Raw genomic sequence first — 23,477 nt, 5'->3', positions numbered from 1 at the left:
AATCTAACCCAGAAGGTTCGATGCTCCAGCGAAGATCTGATCCCCGCCTGCTGCTTAAGTACTGGCTGGTCTAATCAGTGGGAAACTGGAACACCTGTGGAAGAATGATTAGTGGCTCTGCCCACAAGGCGGAGCCAAACCCAGATCCTCACACTGTGACTATCTCCAAATATGTAGAACTGCATAACACCTGGTGTCTCTGTCGTGTAATAGGCTAATTTACCTTTGATGAAAGGGAGGGAGGGAGGACAGTAACTTCACATGAACACTTTGAGACTCATATACGAAGCCCATTTCTGCAGGTTGTACAAACGTCGCCACACAAACATGGTCGGAGAGGTTGTTAAGTCGGTGCGGCAAATATTCTACTTTTTCTTTGAGTTGTTGCCTCTTAAAAAGCTTTACTAAGTCTTGGCATAGAAGAGGCATCAGTAAACATATAAAAGTGTTAACAATGATGGTTGTGCATGGTGTCTCCCATCAGTGTAAACAACAAATCACTAGAAAACGCATCTGGAAGGAAACAGGCAAACACCCTCAATGGTACTGCATTAAGGCCATAGTCTAGTCATTTAAGTTTTCGTCCAAGGGAAGTTAACAAAGTTAGCCAAACAAGTTTTGTTTATTGCTTTTCAACCTTATGAAACAGCTATTTTTCAGAAATATCATGCTGGTGTGAAAGGACGCTACACGTTTGCATGATGCCGTTTGTTTCTGTTTTCTGGACTGACACCGTTTATTACCATCCTAATCATATGCACACAGTCTCTCTATGCTCGGCCCACATGCGTACATTTGTAGTATCCGTAGTAACACGGACATTGCCTCAGTTGAGAAAACAGTGACAAACTAAACAAAGGGTGTGATGCAAGCGTGTGGAGGTTTAATGTTAGTTAAAGTAGCATTCTTTCACATTGGTGGAAGACTGGTGTCCTTTTGTGAAAGATTTGTTTTAAACGCCTGAAAAACAAGATTAACCAAGCCAGGATGAAGACTTTTGCCTCTTCCTCCATACTAAATGCTCTATGACTGCCATCATGGCTGATAAGGTACCGTTGATGACAATTTTACAGAACATTTCTTCAAAAATGACTAAACTGTCTTTTTAAAGTATCATTCCGGGCATAATTTGTCATTAAATTTAAACAAAAATCCTTTTTAAAAACTAGAACTGCTGCCGTTTTCACTTTCCAAACACCAAACTTTGTCAGAAGGCTTTGAATCCTCAACATAACCAACAGAAGTTCGACTGCACAAGTTCCTCCTCCTCTCTGCTCATTTCCTGCAGAGCTTGTGACAAATCGTAGTGCCACAGAATCAGGAGATTAAGGTGCATTTGTCACAGTTATAATGTGTTGCTGCCAGAAAACACTTCCAATGCTGAAATAATTTGAATCAGATTTAGTTTGAATTCTCTCGAATCTCTGCATTCTGCTTATTTTGATTTTCATAATATTCCCGTTTTCTTCCTAATGAAATCATGAAACTGTTTTAGGAGCGGCACAAAATTACTTTCCTTCAACCGGATGGATTTGTGACTTGTCTGAATTAGATTCCAGATGCTTTTCTCTAAATTTGCACTGGCAACCCCCCCAAAAAACGACTTAAACTCTCCTGTCAAAAAAAAAAAAACATCTTTGCATTGGTCAGATTATTTTAAATGATCTGAAATGTGTTTTTTATCGAAGCATTACAGTGTGTAAAATAATAGGTGACACTCTTTCTTAAGCACAGGAGCTTAAGTACCTGGGAGTCTTACGTGATGGTAGGATGGAGATGCTCAGAGGAGTTGAGCTGAAAGGCGAGGCTCGTGATTTACTGCCATGCCTACAATCCAACCCTCACCTATGGCCACCAGGTATGGATCATGACGGAAAGAATAAGATCCCGAATGCAAGCGGCTGTAATGAGCTTCCTTCTCAAGCCTTAAAGGAGTCAGCTGAAGTGCTTTGGGCTTCTAATTAGGATGCCTTCTGGATGGTTTTCTAGGTACATCCTACTGGGAGAAGACCACATCGCAGACCCAGAACTCGCTGGAGGGGTTATGTATCCTCTCTGTCCTGGAAACACCGTGGGATTCCCTGGAGAGGGAGATATCTGGCTTTCCCTCCTAAACCTGTTGCTTCTGTGACCCGACCACGGATAAGCAGCAGAAAATTGATGGACGGATGAATATAATAGGTTCACTGTTGTGTTTGCAGCTGTTACATTGTTTGTAAAGAAATAACCGTTCTCTAAACTCCCAGAAAATAATTGAAATATCAATTGCTGTTTTTTTATAAATTATTTCTTTCATTGTCACTTAGTTGTTTAGAGCTTTGAAAGAAAAAACGTTATACAGAAACTTTATTTAAGAGCAATTGTTGCAGCTCAGTGGGATAAGAATGTAAGATCTAAAGTCATACAGTGATGGTTGGCTGCTGAGATCCGTTCTGATGCAATCAGAACCTGAGACATAAAACTGAGGCAGCATAACAATAAGGGACTCAGTGCTCATCAGACTCAGAAAGGAAATACCTGGTGAGGCACGGCACACAGCGTAGCTCTTATGCAATTCAGATGTAATTAAGAAAAATTGTTTTGAATTCCTCATTCTGCATCTTTTTTTTTTTCATTTGCATTTTCTACATTTAAATGAAAAGCAGTGTCAAACTAATGATAGAGTTTATCTTTACATTGCAATTGCCAAAACAAAATGGAACCAAAAATCGTTTATTTTCACAGCTAGATGTTTACAGGTATGCAAAAATGAGTTTTAATGTGTGTGAGCGAGTGTGTCACTTCAGCTTTAGGGCAATACATTGCACAGCATGAATGTGCACTTAATTGGTAAGAAACTTAGCAATAGGTGTGATATAATGGTGTGAATGCTGATTCAGCATTTTGCTCCTTTTAGTTTTAACAGTTCAGTTTCAGCTTCTTTAGCAAATTTTAGCAAAGTCATACAGAAAATGCAATTTATCTGATTATTATTATTATTATCACCCTTTTTCCAGCTTCTCCTAACTTTCCACCTTTTTCTACTTTTTTCTTGAACACACACACACACACACACACACACACACACACACACACACTGAGACGTGGTCCCACGGGCATGGCGGCGGTGTTGGTGTGGTTTCCTGCTTGTGCTGTGACGTGAGACAGTTCTCCTTGCTGTTAAAAAGGCCTCTTTGTGTTTGACCGCCTTTGCCTTTTCCACAGCTGACAATTATTTCCCCCTGTAACCTTCGGCTGACAGTTTAGTGTGGTCTATAGGTTAGATGAAACAAACGAAAAAAATGGTAATAAGTATTAAAACCTGCAATTTTCATTTCATAACAGCGTTATATTGTTGGATTTTTTTCATAAAAAACCAACCAGAATAATAGTTCTCCTTTTATACTCCTAAATGAGGCAGTTTATATTTTCACATAACAAAAAGAAAACCTCCTGCATCCAACATAAAAACTCGACCTCGTTACTTTTTATATCGCCATAAGATGACTAATCTTTCAACTGAGGCCGGTTGTTCCATAAGGAGCCCCGCCTCGAGGGTCCCACAGATCATTTGATGAGGTTTTAAGGGCCAGAGCAGTAGCGTCGGTGTCAACCACTTGAGTTTCTGTTGAAGTCTGAGCAGTGGTTATGCTTCTGTTTTCATATACAGATCTGAAACACATGCGCCCTTTTTTTCCCCCCCACGGGAAATTCACTAATGCCAAGGAAAGCTGCTACAGATCATTAGTTTTCTCCAAGACGTCCCATTTTCCCAGTTCTTTTCAAATTGATTTGCTGCTTTGTGACTCAAGTGTTTCCCCAAGTGAGTCTAACTCTGTCTCCTCCTGATAACAACACTTTGTGTTATTTCCATCCTGAAACTCCCCAAACGCGCTCAAACAGAAGGTGAAGTGGTGACATTATGTCCTCATCCTTTCTTGTCATATTTTATTTGTTTGTTGTTAATTGGCCAATGTGAATTCTAAATTATTATCTGATCCGTTTTAAATAAAATCTCAGTAGAGTTTGTCAAAAAACTGAAAATTTGGCATTTTTCATCAGTTCATCATTTCTGCTATCAGTTTGTAGTTTTTTGCATTACTTTAAAACTGTTTTTGTTACTTTCCCTAAATATTAAATGGCTTATTTATCTTGCTAATATCAAATAATGAATGCAACACTTAGGGAAATGAAACAGCTGTGATTTTGTTTTATCAGAAATTTCCTTTCATCAAATTGATTTTAAATCATCAAATTAGCTGATAATTGATCTCACTGTTTTCAATAAAATTGCACTTCCCCTTCACTTTTTTTTAAATTAGCATTTTTATTACCCTTACTTTTATAATTTAGTGTGTTGTTACTTCCATCCCTCTCATAAAACAAGCCCAATTAGCAACATTTAAAAGCAATGTGTGTTCATTTGCATCAAATTAATCATTTTAGGACATGTTTTACATCAGCTTTCAGTCAAAAAGGCCCCACGATTTTTCTAATTATAATACCATTCACTTTCACAGCCTATTTTTAATATAAAATTGTCTTTTCAGTGTCCTTCTTATCGTGTCTAAATTGAATAAATCAAATAAAAGATAAAATGCCTGAAAAACACTTGAACTTTTTTGCCTAAACTACTCTGGAGTACTTATAATTAGTGTCTTACTACTGAATAAGACAGGTCACATCGTCTGTAGTTCAACAGAACATTCCCTAATGTTTATTTTAAATATATTTATATATATATTTAGTTTAGAAATGATGACCTTTGACGGCTTTTTATCATCTGTCCGCGACTAATTTTGGCAACCCAAAGCACTTTCCTTTAAAAACTCTTTGATGTCATCGGCGCCCTGATGGCAGCGAGCAATACTGTATCTACAATTCTAATGAAAACTGCATTAGCGGATTTTCTAAGGGCTATAATTGAAGTTCTTAATTTGGAATGTCACTGTGTGGGATGAATAGAAAGGACTCCATCCAGTCTGTGGTAGATGGAGCGGGAGGAGGCTCAGTGGGTTTATAATGACACACTATTTTTCTAAGGACCAGACAGCTGCTATCTGAACAAGCTCTTTGTAAAACTGGGCTCTCATGACAACACGCAGGCCATACGGGTTGTCTCAACTGTCTCAGGCTGTCTGGATAGATCAGTGCTTCTCAAACTTTTCATAATGAGCACCACCTGCGACAATATTAATATATTAAGCCCTCCAAGCACCACCGTTCTGACAGACATTAAAAACTTACAAGCTTGTGCTACTGTTTTTTAAGCTGATATTGAAACATGTTTGACATAAACGAGCAAACTGATCAGTCTACTTGAACATCTTACCTAAAAACACAAATCTGCTTCTGTACCCTGCCTTTACAAATCCATTTGGGTAAGGGACACGCACCGAGGCATGATCTTCCTGGGCTGGGCCTTCCTTGGGTGAGAGTGTTCTCCTGGGCTAAATAAAAGGAGATGGGATCTTGATGGACTTGCTCTAGCCGGTACCCCTTTGTCTCCATCCTCCAAACAGTTTTGGAGGATTCACGTGAAACTACTGATATATTAAACACACCTAAACCTAGTTGAAGGCCGTGGTTTAAGATGTGATGGCTTCATTAATTCTGAGATCAGTACCAAATACACTGTGGTCATTGGTTCTTCTTCTGTCAACAACAAATTGATACAAATACTACAGAAAGTGTGAACGCCGAGTGCTGAATGACGAAGCTGAAACTTACTGACAAAGCTGAAAGTGTGTTGTTAAAGCCAATAGAAGCAAAACACTAGCTAAAAGTAGCGTAAGGAAACAAAAGTAGAACAGGTTTGTTGAAGCAAATTTCTTTTTTTTTTGAACGAATTGAGGAGATCTCATTGGATTTCAGTGGGAGAATGCTTAGAGACAGACACTACATTTTGAAAAGTATATGTATATATATATATATATATATATATATATATCATAGCATCCACCTCCTGAATGAGCTGAATGTTTTAATGTATGAAAAGCTAAAATAAAGTATGCAGAAGCAGTTGGATTGCAAAGTTATATATATTGATGTAATGCAGTGATAGATAACAAATATGAACTTAGAAACCCAAAGAAATTCATGTTTATTACAAGTTTATTACAATTTAACAATAATGTACCACAGATACAAAGCTACAACCAGGTAGTAAATAAACAAGCACAAATTGTAGAAGCAGCAGGTTTTTAATGAAAACTCCATCAGTAAAACACCAACATATTTGTTTTTCTATAAAGCAAAACATCATATTTGTTCTTGTACATTGTACATTTAGAAAAATCTTTGCTTTCAAAAGCCATTTATAGACTTAAAATAGTTTGAATGTGAATTTTTACCTTTTTTTTAATTTACTCCTGTGTGCTAATAAATAGCTCAACCTTCAACTCCACCCACCTGTGTTTTTACTCACATTCAGCTAAACTATGCTCCAACCAAATCTAATGTTGGGGTGATTCAGCCACGCATGTTTGAGCTACAGAACATTTATGGAGATGGGAAGGCTAAACTTTTTATGACTGCGTGCAGGTGGAACCATCTGAACGCTAAAGTATTCTCTTTTTTTGGCATTCAAACTATAAAAAAAAATCTATCTGTCCATTTTCTTCTGCTTATTGGAGATCAGGTCTCAGAAAAACAGGTCCAGGAGAGAAACCCAGACATCCTAATATGCAGAAAAACATTTTCCTGCTGCTTAAGGAACAGATGTTGAATCTCTTATACTTTTCTTGGAATGATCCCACCCTTTTTAGATGGAAACAGAAACTGTAACAGAGCTAAAGCAAAATGAAATTACAAGTCACATTATGCCTAAATGTTGTGGTATTACATGACCCAAAGACACATTGAGATTAAAAGGAGAAATATGTTGCTTCAGGCTGCTTACAGAGTGAAATGTTTGACTCCGTTAGATGACACATACATGTCTGTAATCATTTCCTCACAGGACAAAGACTTCAGTTCTGATGTTAAAAGTCACAGTACTGGGAGCTAATGTATATTTTAAAAAGAGGACCTAGTGTCACAGCTATTGTGATGCACAGATTTAAAGCAAGTGGTGCACTTTTACAGTGCCTGACAGTGATATAAGGTAAACACATGATCGCTGTGATAGTTCCACTGTTATAGCAGCTCCAGCTGCTTGTCCTAGTATATCATTTCATCAGATATCCCCAGCACATATACATTAGCTGTAAAGCTCCACCCTGCAAGGTGTTGAAATGAATTTTTCCAACAGTCCTCAGGCGCTTCATGACAACCCAGAAAAGCTTCTGCTTTTGTCAAAGAACCACCATTTTTCTTTTTTCAAGTGGAACACAGTGTTTGGCTTTAAGATTGGACAAATAGTCAAATAAACCTTTGGCCAGCATCCATCATCACTGTGATGTTCTCAGCATTTCTAAGGCAGTAACCTCGCTCTTTGTTTCAATAATGGTCAGAGTCAGTTCACGCTGTTGTTATTGTTGCCTTCCTCTGCAGCAACAAACTTGATCTCAGCGTTGGCAGTCCTCGAAGCCATGCTGCTATCTCTGACCTTGTGCTTGAACAGGAACGGGAAAGTTTTCCTGAAGGACTTCTGAAAACTGGCTCCCATGAAGCCATAAACTATAGGGTTGACCGAGGAGTTGGCGTACGACATGCAGTTGGCCCACGTCTTGATCTTGTATGTTGCATAGTTGGGTTGGTAGTTTGGATGGAAAGACTGGAAAAGGACGAAGATCTGGATGGGACCCCAGCAGATGGCAAAGAGGAGAACGATGACTACAACCATCTTGGAGACTTTGCTCCTGATACTGATTGTTCTCTCAGACAAAAGGTTGACCTGAAGAAAAATCAGAAATAGTGAACTCTTAAATTTTATCTCAACAGAAATTGCTCCTTTTTTTTTTCTATAAATACCAAACACTTGTTTATATTGTTGCAATATCTTTAAGTTAGAGTCTGAAAATGACTGAATGCATGCTCAGTATTTTATTTTTTTTATTTTTGTTCCTTTTTTCCCCATAGAAATTCCTAAACAAATCTATTTAAAAATTCCTAAAACATGTTTGCATTAACTTTTTGGTCATTTATGTGTTTGTTTGAAGTTTTGAACTTTTTTTCCCCTATTTTTGCATTTAATTTACAGAAATAAAGAAGAAAATTGAGGATGGTGAAACAAAAGTCAAAAAGTTAAAAGTATATCTTTGTACTGAAGTTGCTTTTTAATGTAAACTTTCTTTTTATATGATTTTTTGATTTTTTTAACGCTACTTTAATTATGTTTTTCTTTCAGTTTTTTCATTGAACGTATGCATTTTACAGAGAGAACATAGATTGAGTTATAAAATCAATGAAGAAGCAATAATCACCCTGTAGTAAAAAAAAATAAATATCTTTTCTTCTTGCGCTTTTCTGTACATATAATTGTTAAACAGTTAAACAAAGCAAGCCAAAATGAAAAAACTTGATAAACTTTTTAAAGGAAACTTGACTATTTTTGTTGCCCATTAGTTAGTAGCACTGGCATGCACTCATATCTGTCAATTAAGTACAGAATAAAAGAAAAATTGTTCATACCTGATAGTTGTTGTCTACAGGTTCCACTGTGGGCTGGCCTACTCGTTTCACCATCAGAGAGTAGCAGAAAGAGATGGTGAGCACAGGCAGCAGGTAGGCAGCGATAAACTGGTACAGGATGAAAGCTCTCTCGTGTGTCTTAGAGGGAAATCTCTCCATGCAGTATTGTCTCGGCCCGTACCAGTAGCCCTCCTCTATACGCTGGTACATTAAAATTGGGGTGGACAGTATGAAGGAACCTGGGCAGGACACATGTGTTAGTTTTAAACCATGCATCTTTTACCCATTTTATATATAACTGGTTTTGGTTATTTAGTTTCTTTGTGTTGATTGTGTTGGGGATCATAGAACATACCAATCCAAATGCAGACGCTGACAATCATGGCTACTTTTGGGGTGCGGTGGCGGAGGGATTTGAGAGGGTAGACTGTGACGTAACAGCGGTCCCCGCTCATTGCAGTCAGGGTGATACATGTGGCTTGCACCGTCACCTGACAAAAACAGAGACAAGAAAACATGTTCATACAATATACACAAAGCTCCTTAAATACGTGAAGCAGATTGGTAGTGCTGTGATGTGCTTGAAGAATCTGGTTGTATTATTGCTGTGCAGGTGCCGTTCGATATGTTGCTGTCAACTTCATTATTAATTTTATTTTTCCTCTATTTTGTCTATTAACTAGTCTCACATTATTCAGCATAAAAGCATGTTTCAAATGTCACAATGACCATCTTGTCCCAGCTTTTACTGGACATGATTTGCACCATTTTTAAAACAATCAATGATTCATGGAGGGTGGGGGAAATTCCAACAGAAATAAATGGGTTTTCAGACTTAGAGTGGAGGAAGCTGAAACATTAATGAGGAAAAAGTTTTTCTTTAATCTGTCACAGTGCCCACACAGCTCAACAGGCATCATTTATCATGTCAAAACATGGAAAATTTATGTTCTTTCATGCAATGAATGCCTCTTTCTGATCAGACTGACACGTTTTGCACCAGAATCCCTTAAAATAACACAAAAACACCCAGCTGCTTTATAGACTCTGTTAGACAATGACAGCGAGTAGTTCGCTGAAAACCAGATGCAACGTTTTGTAAACATTTGTGACACCGATGTGTGTGTGGGAATGCCTTATGGTGCCATAGCTACAAAACAGTGTTTTTGACGAGCAGCATTTCCAGTTTCAGTCTGATGAAGGGCTGCATCTAACATCCCCATGGCAACCTGAACTCACAGCTGATGGACATTTGGTCAGCAACCCTCTCACTTCTCTGCTGTTTACACACCCACTTTAATAGCTTCAACTTCTCAGTAATTTGCAAGAGACAAAGGGCAGGCAGTTTCAGCAGTCCCACTGCTGATTCTCCAGAAACTGTAGCGTTTAATAACATGTGTTTTTAGTTAAAACTGTAAATAAAATTTCATGTAAGCTGCAGCTAGGAATGATGCAACTTTCCACTACAGAAAAAAGTGGCTGCGCACCATTTGCAGCCCGGCTGAGAAAGCTGGTTGCCAGGTAGGTGGAGTTTGCACTCTTATTTCAAGCTAAAGTATGAAGCAGAACCAGCTTATGTTCATTTTCTCCACATAACTGATGCAAAAAAAGCAAAGTTGTTTTATTGCCAATGTCCAAATGTGATGAATAAAGTCGGTGAATCAGCTGAATGTGATAAATGACATGCTCTGTGTTGATTTGGGGTATTTTTTATGACTCTGTTGCACATTTATGTTTTCAGATGCTAATAATGTTAGACTTTGCCGACAGGTCAACCCTGATTTAAGCTGACACTTTAAGCCACTGCCAAAAGCTTTACACTCCATTTCAGAGGGAAACTCCTCCCTGGACATTCATCATCATTTCTACCCAGGTCATCGCCAGGCTGACTAAAAAAGAATGAACCCAATGTCACACAGCTGCATATTATACTTCGTTATTTAGTGCTGTTTTTTGAAGCAACAAAGACACTTATACAAACACTCCAGGTATTGATGATTCATATTGTCTGGTGACTTTACCCATCAGAGCAACAGATAATATTCCATATCCATAAATGACATCCAGAACAAAGTTTTAATGAAGGTAAGATATTAAAGCTAATAAAAAGCAAATTGTTGTCAGATAACAATACACCTACTTCCCACAGGTTTTGCAGTATACATAGGTTTATACCCACATAGTTCCTGTTTTGGGAAGCAGAGGTTGAAGCAACTGTGGTACTTTCTCTGGCTTTTCCCTTGAATTTGCTTGATGTTTTTGGGGTTAATGAGGCTGTACTCTTTTAATTGGAATAACAACTTGTGTGATAAAGAAAGAGGGGAAGAACTTCAAGGGAGAGCCCATTCAAAGAGAGACGGGAAGCGCGGGGAGTCTGCATTTGTGATAAATGTTTTTCATTTGCATACAAACAAATCAGCCAATTTCATTATTAATGAACTTCAATAAGGCTTCAAAAGGATGCTAAATAAAGTCCAAATGTGTGTGCAGGTGATGAGTTTTCAGACCTTGAAAAAGAAACTTTATAGTGCACACTCTCAGACATGTCTTTCAAGCTTCTGCACATTTCTCACAGCCATCGTGCTTTATTATAATTTTAACATTTTCTACAGTAGAGCTGCAGCTGGATTGTATGTTCCGTCTATGTCTTGCCCACCTTTTGTCTGTAATTCCATCTACTTTTCTGTTTTTTTGTTTTATCTGCGGCTATGAAGCCAACCCCCATTACCCTGAGATCTGGAGTACCACATCAGGATTTCAAAGAAGAGGATGATGAAGAAGACTGAAAGGGTTCATAATAAGTTCAGTACTGAGGCTGCTGAAGAAATTTAGGACCCTTGCTGCATTACAACCTTCTTTAATATGCTCACTGCTTTTTTGTCTTATCTGAATTTTATTTAAAAACAATAACATTTTCAGTTTTTTATTTTTTATTTTAACAAATTAGTTGGAATTAATTGACGAGAACCAGAAATGCACTTCTGTCATGAAAGTTTCTTCTCTAAAACATTAGTTGAAACCTGGGATTTTCTTTAGTATATTCTCTTCATGTAAATTCCAGCAAATGTTAAAAATCAGCGGCTATGAATGACTGAAAGTCAAATTTGAATAACAGTTAGCTTAATGCATCTACTCCTACTCACTGCTAGTATTTATTGTCTTTTGTTTTTAGAAGAAATACCAACAATTACATTTTACTTTGTCCATCACAATAGTTAAATGAGACAGACAACTTTAACAATGTGGTGATGATCAAAATGTTCTATGGCCATGGAAAGTCTACATCATCTTTTCACCCATTTAATATCTGGGTGTTTAAGATATGTATTAAATAAACCTTGAAAAGCAACTGCTTGCCTCCTCTGTAAATGGGAGAAAAAGAACAAAAAAGGTTCCACTTGAAAACAAAACGTGCAAAGTTTTGGCCCCCATTCCTTTGGTTTACTGATGTTTTTATATCTGCCTCCAACTTCTTGGTCTCCAATTCTTTGTGTTTAGACGTGACTTGCCAGCAGTGACTGTGGCTATAAGTGGACACCTGCAGCTCTAGCGGTCCAACAGTCATTTACGTCAGACCCCAGTCCAATCTTTAGTTTGACAGTCCAACTCACTGATATGAGTTGATATGCTGGTGAGCCAAACCACTAAAGAAGCATTTAACTGTTCATCTTTTTCTATCCAGATCTGTGTGCAGAGGCAAAGCTTTTGGATTGGGACTTAGCTGGTCAGTTTGGGCTTCCTGTGATCCTTCTTGGGCCTCTCATAAGGCCTGTGCTTTGAATGAGACTTCTTTTAGCCAGTCTAAGTGATACTACAGTCTGGTCATGTCAGTAAATTCATTGTTTTATCTCATCAACAAATTCATCTTTAGTATTAGGTTACTCTTACTCTTGGATACATATCCAACAGTAGGCAGTTATCTATACTGATGTTGACTTGTTGGCTAGATGATTGAGTTTGGGAGAGACTAAATGGTGGTGGTGTGTGGAGGGTTTCCCTCCTAAACATGTAGCCTCTACAACCCAACCATGGGTAAGCAGCAGAAAATAGATGGATGGATGGATGAGCTGGTTCTGGTGCTCAGAACTGTGTATGAACATGTTTAAATGACTGCATTCAATAAACAAAGACTTTTCTTTTTCTGTTTCATCTTTTCTACGCCATGCCATTGACGCTCAAGGCACTGACTTTCTACATGGGGTTCCCTTCCAACTAATAACTTTTAACACGCCAACCAGGTTCAGCAACCTGATCCAGCTTTCTTATCACCCTCCACTTGTCCACATCACTGATGATCAAAGTCTTGGGAGAGGCTTTTTAAACCTTGTTGATTGGGAGGGAAATGTGCCAGAAGAATATCCTTGGATGCTCTTTGCCTTTATCCTTGATCACCTTTTGATTTGAAAGTTTTATCCAACACCTGTCCTGGCAAGTTTAGTTCCCCCTGCAGGCTCATCTCGAGGAGGGGGAGCTGCTTCGATTAGTCAGTTTCCACCCTCCATTGCTCTTGTTTCCACTCTTCCTCTCCTGCTGTTTCTCTTCTGCCTCTCTCCTGATGGCCTCTTTTCTTGCAGGGAGTCAAGGCGTGGCTTTCTGGCAGTATGGGCTGATTGCTCTGAACACATGTGGCTCGTTACTCCAATCTTCCTCCAGTTATCCATCCTGGTCATCACTTCACCTTTAAATAGTTTGTCAGCGCCACTCTCCGTCATTGACAGAACATCTGTTCACTTACCCGCTGATTAATTGAATATAGTTTCAGTCTCCTGCCACTGATTAAAGACCCAGCCTGGAGAATGTGGGAGTAAAGTTGTATGAGTGATACCATTTGAAACTCAAGAGAAAAATGTGTTGTGTTTAAGAAAGAATGCACAGTTTTTAAGATATCTTTTTGTTACTTTGATTATCACCTGCCACCAAAAGGCAAAAGGCAAGCAATAATGGTTTTGCCTGTGTGTGTGTGTGTGTGTGTCTGTTTGTTAGCAAAATATCTCCTTAACCACTGGAGTCAATCCAATTTAAGATGGCCACCACAGCAAACTGGCATTAGACAATACAAATCAAGTCAGTTTTACAGATACTGATCAAAGTTTGCTATGGTAGTAGCTGTGAGTCATCTGCAACGAATATTTTAAGCATTAAATTGTGAATAATGTTATTTTTATGGTTTGACTACAGCTCAAGTCAGTTCTCATTTGTAGAAAACTCCTGTATTAAAGGCTGCGGGCGATATGCATTCCTTCAAGAAATACTAGGCTTTTAATTAAATATTAGAAAATTTTAAAGCCCAAAAATAATAAAAATAAAAATAATAAGGTTAAGTTGTCATTGTATCTCTTACTTGTGTTTTCATTTGAATGTTTTAAAGCAATTTTAATCTGATATTAATGGTGTATTCCTAGAAAGAAAAACCACTGAGGCTGTTATGTATATGTGACAGTCGTGCTATATGCTGACTAATAACATCTTGTCTTTCATATTAACAGAATCACTTAAAACTACATGAGTAAATAAACAAATTATTGTAATATCATTCTTATTGATCTAATAATCCTATTAGTCATATTTTGGTGTGCTATACATTATTTATGTAACACGGCACAACAGCTGTTATGAACTCTCATGTTGTTTTAACAGAACACTTCAGTGTACCTTGCTTATTTCTTTACTGAAATGTGGAAATACAGAGACAATGCTCAAGCTATTAGCCTCTACGTCCTTGAAAAAGGTCTCTTGTCTCTTCATAATAGCTGCACACTCTAATCTCGTCTCCATTCATTACTAAATGATGATAGGACTCCTGGCAGAAAAACTCATTAAAGAATTTCCAGGTTTTGGAGGAGAAAGAGCAAGTACGATGGTTGTGTAAAAAGAAAAAGGCAGACTGTGTCTGAGTGGCCTGTTTGAGAAATGTCAGCTTTGTCCAAACGAGAGAGCCGAAGCTTGGACTCATCAGTTAATCAAAGTCACGGGTCACAAAATCAACAGATAAGACCACGTCTTCTTCAAATGAAAAATGTTTTATCGTCTCTGTCTACTTCTGTTAGTCTACATTTCAGACTGACTTCCTAAAGTTGTATTCTTATTCACTAAATTATCATTTGGCTCTTGCTTTATTTAAAAGTAAAATGTTTCTTTGTTGAGTCAAACAAACTTGTCTCTTTTTTCCGTTATACCATTGTGTTCAGTGATTAGCACTTTTAACTTCACACACACAAACAAAATGAATTGACAGGCTTCTTTTGTTAAACCAAGTACACTAAAAAAAATAAATAAAATCAGTTCTTGATTTTTCTTAGTATAAGTCCAAATTTAGCTTCTATTGTCGGATGAGAATTTACTAATTTATGGCTCTAGGAAATGGTGTAGCTTTATCGTCTCCATCCAGTGGCTACTTTCTGAAAGATTCATTAAAATCTGTTCAGTGTTTCATAAAATATTTTGCTTACTGTAAAGACAAACAAACACGCACAAATACATGGGGAAAAATGTTATTGCTCTGCCTTTGCTTTCCATTGTGGGCGATGATAAATTGATTGTTTTCAAACAAAGCAATCTTATACCTTCAGACCTCGAATTGTGTATTGTTCAAATCAAAGTTGCGCTCAAAAATTACAAAGCTGTTCCATAAGCCCTTACAGGAAGATTTCATCTGGAAAGCCACTGATTTAACTTGGTAGCTGAAACTATACGCTATTCCTTCACACTGTGGGTGGTAATGGCAGATTGCAAAGATGCCATTACTTTCTTTTTTCAGGCTGTAATGGCTTTTATTCAACTGACAGAATGATGGAAAATGAAGGCAAAGAGAAGGGAATGACATACAGTGAAGAGCCTCTGATTGGGACTCAAACCTGGGTCTGCAGCAATGAGGACTTTGAGCTTTGGTAGATGGGGACGAAATGCTGTTTCTGCCATGACAGATTCCCACTGCTTAAAAGGTATCATCGAAGCACTTGGAGTGAACTCTTGCATCGAATCTCAGCCTTTTTCAGAAGCTCCCATATCGGCCTTCCCATATGCACTTAGACTTGCTAAAACCTCTCATTTTAAGATGGCATTGTCATCTGCGGGCAATAAATCAACATTTACAGCAGACCCATTTAGGTGCAGCACTTCCCTGATAGGTTTTTTCTTTTTATCGGCAGCAGTATTAGTCTCCATAGGTAATACTTTATTTGTGAGGCCAACATTGCCAACATCTGCCTCCATTTAATGGAGACAGATTTTGAGCTCCGTGGGGCTCCAGGAGAATTGCGGTCATTATATCCTCATCCAAAAAATAAATAAATAAAAACGACAGTCAGGTAGACAGATACGTTAAATGAGTACTACCTATCCGCAGGAAGGCTTCAAGTAGGACAGGACTTCTGCCTCTTGCTTTCGGCAACTGCAAAGTTGAACTAGAGCTCAGAATATTTTTTTAAAAGTGGAAAAAAGTTTTTAAAAAAAATGCAGTGAGTGAAAAGTAAAGATGGTTACAAATTAAATGAATAATGTGAAACAAATTGTTATGAATACAAAACTTTACATTATTTATATTGGCACATTATTTGCTGTGTGTAGTTAGCATGTAAAAATGATAATCTCTGCTATCAAATGTTTAGTAAGTATAAAGCAATCAAAAGTTCTGGGTTGTGGCAGCAGCATGCCACGTGGAGGCAGAGAAACCTGCAGGTTTGTCTGAAATAAAGCAGCTCTTCACCTTCTCATAGGGATAAGAGTTGAGTGCAGATGGTTCTGTTTTTTGTTTTTTTTTCAGAAATATCAAAGTCTACAAGCATCTCGAAATACTTCAGTTTAAATTATCCTTCCAGTTCTGGATGTGTTTAGAGAACTGCTGAGGGAAAAATAACTTGTCATAGTTTAAGGTTGTACATAGCTTCAAGAGCCAGAAGGCAAAATGTCAGAAACAAAACATATTGTTATTACATGGTGGTCAGCACTTTCCTCACATTTCCTTCTAATTTACATAGCTAAACTTTTTTTTTTTCAAAGCAATTGTGTGGTATTACAAAATTCTGAGCCAATAAAAATGTCTGAAAAGGTTGTGTAAAAGATTTTTTTTAAAAAGTGTCATTATGTTACCTGCTGCAGAAAGGCAACAAATTTACACATGAAGTTGCCAAAGATCCATCCGGGGAGGGGGTAGAGTGTGGCAGTGAAGGGGACGCAGCACACCAAGAAAATGATGTCAGTGGCAGCCAGGTTTGCTGAACAGGGAGAGGAGAAAAAACAACATGGTGTAGAGTTTGCAGCACAATAATCCAACACATCTCACAGACATCCGAACCAAAACTGAGTCATTCTTTTTGTGTCCACAGATGTAACTTTCAAGGTGGGTTTTTTTTTTATCACAATGAGCACACAGAGGAAAATGCTGTACTCACTCAGTTTAGACTGTTGCATCAGAAAAATAAGAAATTAGAAAAAAGAAAGTTTCTGCTGTGAATATACACACAACTAACAAGTAAAACCAGTGGGTCTGAGTCCAGTACCAAGCATTATTATTTAAAAAAAACTTTCCCAGTTGCTTTTTATGTATTGTTTTGGGTTTTATTTACTTTTTTCTTATAATTTTTGAACACTTTTATGGTTTGCAAAGTATTTAGTTATTTGTAGGCAGCAACTATTTTAAATAAATATCACTATAGGTTTGTCATAAAGATGGATGGATGGATGGACAGATGGACGGACGGATGGATGGATGGAAACAAAAGTTTACTGAACAGTAAAAAAGTCAAGTTTTGGATCATATATGAAGTTTGACAGAAAGCAGCACAATTTTTAATCCAACCAATTACTTATTTTGTGGTTTATTATTTTAAAAGACACCCACAAGCTACAGACTAAAACATTTTTATTCTTTACACAAACAGCAAAAACAAAAATCCAGAGCTCTTTTTGTTGGTTTCAAAAAGATTTCAAGTGGCGTGCCTGATAAAGTGGAACAATGAAACTTCAAAGTCATGCAAATAGCGACAGACGAGAAAAACCCAATGGATTTCTGTTTGTACAAACAGCAAGAACAAAAAAATGAAAGAAAGAAATTCAAAGTGACATGATGTTGTACTGTACAGGTTTTAGTATGATTTAATTAGTTTTACATAATTTAAACTTTTATCATATTCCAGTCATGCTACTGTAAAAAAAAGAAAGCTTTTCAGCGCTTAAGAAACATCTTCAGATCTGAGGCAATTAGACCAAGTAACATATTCATAAAAAAATTATGCTAATTAGTAGCACACAAAATCAACCATTAGCTACAAAAATGGGAAATCAGATGTGATATACGTTTTTGAAAATGTAAGATTCTTTGAGCATTATTTAATCATTGTAAAAGATTAAGCACAGTTTAGCTGTATAGTAAAGGGTTTCATGGATTTTCTGTTTAAATTTCATCAGCAGCATATTTTGGAAAATAAACCAGAAATGTGATTACATTTAGCATCAGGGTTAATAATAAAATTATCCATATTTTTGGGGTGTAACAATGTACTAAAATCAGGTTTTTCTAGTTTCTATCTCAGTAGAGTATGATCAAATAAAGCTGTATATATTTGGTACTTTTTCATGCCAATCCAAAAGATAGATGCAAAACCTTCTTGGTCCAACTATGTATTGTTAAACATTTATTTTAAAAAAGCATTTTTGGAATTTTGAAAGTTTAGCCAACTCTGCATGTAATATAAGTTGTTCAAAAATCATCCTGCAACTAGGGATGAACATTTGAATATTCAAAGAGTCATTAAAAGATTAAATTAAAATAATGAATGCAACTGTCATCTTACTCAGAATCTGTTTTTGTTGTTGTTTAAACCAGCACCTAATAGTAACACGCTCCTCACAGAACCACAAAGTAGCAGTAATGGAAACAAAGCTGTATCTTAATCACCCCAGTGCTTTTTCCAGACGGGGTGCTATTTAAAAAAAAAACAGGCTTCCCAGCAGAAGTAATCCAGTGTTTGTTTTGAAAGGATTACAAAGTGTAAGCTACGGTCACTGGTGAGCTCCACCAAACATTAGATGCGTAAAAATGAAGGAATACGAAACACAGACTTTGCAGCATTTGTATCCAAAGCCTTTATTCCATCAAAGTATTTTCAGTGGTAGAAGCTGTTGTAAGTGGACTTTATTTACTGCAAGCCTTCATCCCAACAATGTGGACACAGTTATTTTGGGGGGAAATAGTCCTAAATCATGTCGCGGTTGCCAAGATTAGCTCTCGTTAAAATGAACGGGATAAATGAACGTTTATATCAGTACTGCTTCCTCTCGAGATTGTAGAATTTCTTTGCCTTCAGAATGGCGTTACTGCTTAGTTTGGGGGTGAGAGTATCGAGAATTAATCGAGTATTGACTAACATCTTTGAAGAGGGCTTTTGTTTCAAATGCCCATCACTACATGCAACATATGTACAGTTTAACGAAGTCTAATTCAGAATAATGCCTAACATATGATGGCGCCATCGCAACAGGTTGTGCTGTGTGTTTCAGCTAATTATTGTGAATCTGATGTCAGGTACCCGAAGATTGCTTCAGAATAAGAATGTGTTCATTAGATGGTGATGAGCTGTAGGTGCGCTTTCAGTCAAACGAAGACCAACACTGCTGACAGACTGCCAGTGTGACTTTACACCTACACACACAGATGCTTACAATATGTTTAAGGAGTACTTGAGTACGCTGCCAAACCAACACTTGAAAATGAGAAAAGAAACCATAGCTGTCATTGAATATCAGATCAATCTAAACCTGGCTTCCTTGTTTATCCAGCACTCTGACAAATGTGCCCCACGCATACCCTGTTTGTTTTAATAGCTGATCTAATTACATTGTAGTCACTGGACCATTACGTTGAAGAGCCTGGACAGATGGTGCAGGTGCTAATCAAATAATGCTACATTTGATTTGATATTACACAGTTTCAAAGCTGTGGCCTTGGGATATGTTATTCATGCTGAAATTCTTGTCACATCCACAATGAGGTGTGCCGCCACAAACAAGCCCAGATCCCGCAGTAAATCACAGAGCTGCAAACACACACATATTATTATTTCATGCATCCATCTATATGTTTGTGATCTGCATTTAGTGTGCCCTTCTTTGAGCTGAAATCAAGTGAATTTATCCCCTGCGCCTCAGAGGCAGCTGATATCACAGCTCTCCTGGATGCGGATCAATCAGCCAGGTTTCAAATCTGTGTGTTCTGAATACCAGAGTATGGTTGATGTAATCCCTTTGTTTTCTATTCTGTTTTTATACTGAACTAGATGTACCATTAAACCTCAGCAGAAGCAACATTAATCATTTGTGGCTTTAAGGAAGGCATAGCTCTATGGCACAAGGGAATCTTTGTTTGGACATTTTGGTAATCACTATAATATCATAAAGGGCCGGAGCAGCATCTACAGAGAACATAATAAACACAAACAAGTGAGTCATATTCTCCACAATAAACCCCTGAGTTATAGTTATTGTTTGATTGCAGCAAGAAGAGATGGCTTGAGAATGCAACAGCTTGCCTGTTTCATAAGAATTTTTTTTCTACACATGTTTTAGAAACATGCTGCGTAGTTTTGTGATGCAGGACACATCTGGAAATCCTCCTCTAATTTTAACATGTGTCATCTCCGGATACACACAGTCATTGCTGTTAGAAATCAATGCTGCAAACCTGAAGAAGTCTTAACGGTTTTAAATGTCATTCAATCCATCAAAAATCCATTTTCAACCGTGACCTAAGAGAAAAATCAAAACTGTAACATTTATGTTGGTAAAAACTGAAAATGTTGAGGCTTCGTAGAAGGAGAACTTTTTATTGAGTGTGTGATGGATTACATTTGATTTCTGAGGGGTACAAAATCGAGTAATTAATGAGTTTGCCTGAACTATAGAACTGTTCTCTGAAGCTTCATTTTTCACCACAACTGAAAAGTGTTAAAAAGTGCACAACATAATTGAGTAATTCAGAAACCTGAAGGAGTTTCATTACATAACAGCCACAGGACAATGAATGAACCATCCCAGAGTGTAAAACGTCTCTTTCGTCATCAAAATCAGTCTTCTTCTTAAAAAAAGGATGTGTTTCAGACTAAAATGAAAAAGAGCAAGCTGACTCATGTTTCGTGATGGTACTGGGTTGCATCAGTGAAGAATGAACAAAAACCTTAGTCCTTGCCACAGAAAATCTTTATTGATGTTTCAGTTCAGCTTGGATCTTCGCCAGGTCAAAAGTACAGGGTTGCATCAGTGCCCTTAGCTCTCTATCTATTAGGTAGCAAAGATCCTCTTCAAGGATATTCATGCATTTTTCAAGAAAATACAAAAATGATTTTCGGCACTCAATACAAATGTATGAATGGAGAAAAAGAAAAAGCTGTGCACCGAAGTCTGCCTACAATTCTGATCTGTTCCCAGTGGGGAATCTGTGGATGATTTTGGAACAAATGTGACAGTCCTGTAGTGTTAAAAACTTATTTGCATAGTGTTTTTGCAGTCATAATTGGACAAAGTAACACCTAAAAAGGCTTCATCACTTGGGATCACTTGGTGCGAGGATATTTTTTTAAGTGTTGTGAGAAGATAAAGTAACATTATAAAGAGGGTAAAAGCTTTACGAAACTTAATTTTTAATGTTAATATAACTAAGCATTAAATTAATCAGACAAAACATGAAACATTTAGAAAATAAAGGTCCAAGGAATTGTAAGATTCCCTGCTTCGTCATAAATTATTTGCAGTTTTATATAGTCCTAACTGTGATTCAGAGTTCCTTTACCACCCCACACTCTTTCCTCAAGTCTAATCCAAAATCTCTTTTACAAACTACCAGAAATCAAAAATGCACACTTGCCAACTTGTTGTTGCTCACCTATGTAGAAGTTGGTGGCTGTTCGCATCTGTCTGTGTTTGGATATGACATAAATGACCAGAGAGTTTCCCACCAGTCCGACCAGCATGATGAGAGAGAAGAACAGAGGCACCAGCCAGGCGTCGGTGAGAAAGGGATGCTGGTTTCCTTCCTCCTCTGCATTGTATGAATGCCTTCCCCGAGAGAGGTTCGCTTCGGATCCGTTGAGCCCAACCAGCTCGGTGGAGTTCCACGGCTCCTCGGAGGAGTACATGGTGTCGGAACAGTGGGTATCGACGCAAGAGAAGTGAGAGAAATACTGAGGAGAGCAGGTAGAGTGAAGGATAGAGGCAGAGATGGCAATTAGGGGGTGTGCAGTGTGTGCAGTATCCTTGCTCTGCCTGCCCTCCGGCAAAGCAGAGGAGAGAACAACAGATGAAATACAGAAAAAAATATGTATATCAAAAAGAGACAAAAGGTGTTCAAAAAGAGTTGGAAGAAAGAAGAAACATGGGATTGTTGTAAACTGCAAGGACAAAGTTCGTCAAGAGGTGTCAAAGAAAACTTGAAAAGAAAAATTAAGGATTTGGAAATCGCGGTCAGAAAAATCTGCAAGATAAAAAAATAAATAAATAAAACAACAAAAGAGGATCAGACAGACTGACAAAGTGTCTCCTAAAGCTGCATCAAAGTACTCATTCTACTGGTGTCTAACATCCTGTGTTTGAATGGGACAGAGAGGACAAAGAGCCTCTTTTTCTCAGGGCTACCTGAATGAAATCTCCGCACTAAGAAGCAATCATATTAGCCCTGCAAGATTTAAAGCTTGCAGAGTTTCTGCCTTGTGAGATAAGCAGACAAACAGCAGAGTTTATGCTGAGATGCAGACAAATGTCTTCTGTGAGCTCGGTCGCAGATGTAAAATCCTCGGTTGAGCTTATTTAAACCTCTTTTTGTTCCACCGATGTTCTTCCCAGCGAGATCCGAGCCTTTTCCCATTCAGGGTTTTTGCATTGTTGTTAAAAAAAACAGAGTAACTTGATCATTCAGGGACGTACGCACAAGACGCAGGTCATCGTAGGAGTCAAGGTTTGCTCTTCAACTGTGACCAAACTATGCCTGACAAAAATCCTTGGCTTCAACAAAAGGAATTAACCTCAGGCGCCGTTCATTGTTCATCCTCCAAGCAGAGCTTTGTTGATCTTTGTTAGCGCTTCAGCAGAAATCACAGACAGCGGAGGGAAGGCGATGCTGGCGGCTTTATAGAATAGAGAGCAAGGATACACAGGCGCATTAGCGAGGGGAGGTACACACACACACATACACACACACTAGACTCAATGCATGTGGGCTGCTGCATGACTTCGGGATGTTATGGGTCTCCTAGCAACATTATCCCTTTATCAATCTTTTAATAACAAATTGCCCCTATCTTAAATTAAAGAAAACTATAACCAGTGTTTTTGATAATATTCCACACAGAATTTAAAATAATGTCGCAGCATTTTCTGAAAGTACACATTCACATAAAAAACATCATTAAGAAATGTAAAGGGTACTCATGTCAGATATAAGTTTTCTTGATTTGTTTATTTTTTAATCAAGGTTTATTTATTATAAATCTCACAAAAGAGCAAATGGCCGAGATTTTTGTACCGAGTAACACCAAACATCTTATGGTTGGACCAAAAGGACAGTTTGCATCACTTTACTGAAGTGCCAAAAAAAACAAAAAGGAAAAGCCAAAGGAAGACAGTTTTCATTTGGGTCATGTTAAAATGGAATCGTTGGTTCTTTTTTAATGTTGTGCTTTTTGTCTAACTGAGTGGAGCTGGTGAATATGATGCAGGTGGGATGAGAATTTGCACCTCCAAGTTTGCCATCAGTCTTGAAGATGTAGAACTCTGGGTTAGGAATGAGGTGCTTCTTCAGGTGGAGCAGGTTACACATCATGGGGTCTTGGCGGTGTCAGTATGATGTAGACGTCGTGCAGGGCTATCTTTGTGAGGAGAGAACCGAGATGAAAGGTGACACTGTCGATATATTATTAAATCTGTGATGCAATCCTTGT

General features: G+C 37.8%; 1 protein-coding gene across 1 annotated transcript; it reads right to left on the bottom strand.

The window, feature by feature from the left end:
* Positions 1-6,086: 6,086 nt before the first annotated feature.
* Positions 6,087-22,750, bottom strand: kiss1ra (KISS1 receptor a). The gene is made up of 5 exons (XM_017425930.3): positions 21,428-22,750; positions 16,642-16,766; positions 8,909-9,044; positions 8,554-8,792; positions 6,087-7,816 (listed from the first exon to the last, which is right to left on the bottom strand). The coding sequence occupies exons 1-5, from the start codon at positions 21,678-21,680 to the stop codon at positions 7,436-7,438; spliced, it is 1,134 nt and encodes a 377-aa protein (XP_017281419.1). The 5' UTR covers positions 21,681-22,750; the 3' UTR covers positions 6,087-7,435.
* Between the last annotated feature and the right edge of the window lie 727 nt (positions 22,751-23,477).

The sequence above is a fragment of the Kryptolebias marmoratus genome, linkage group LG20 (genome assembly GCF_001649575.2).
Source record: "Kryptolebias marmoratus isolate JLee-2015 linkage group LG20, ASM164957v2, whole genome shotgun sequence".
NCBI classification, from domain to species: Eukaryota; Metazoa; Chordata; class Actinopteri; order Cyprinodontiformes; family Rivulidae; genus Kryptolebias; species Kryptolebias marmoratus.
This window is presented reverse-complemented; position numbering and strand designations above follow the sequence as displayed.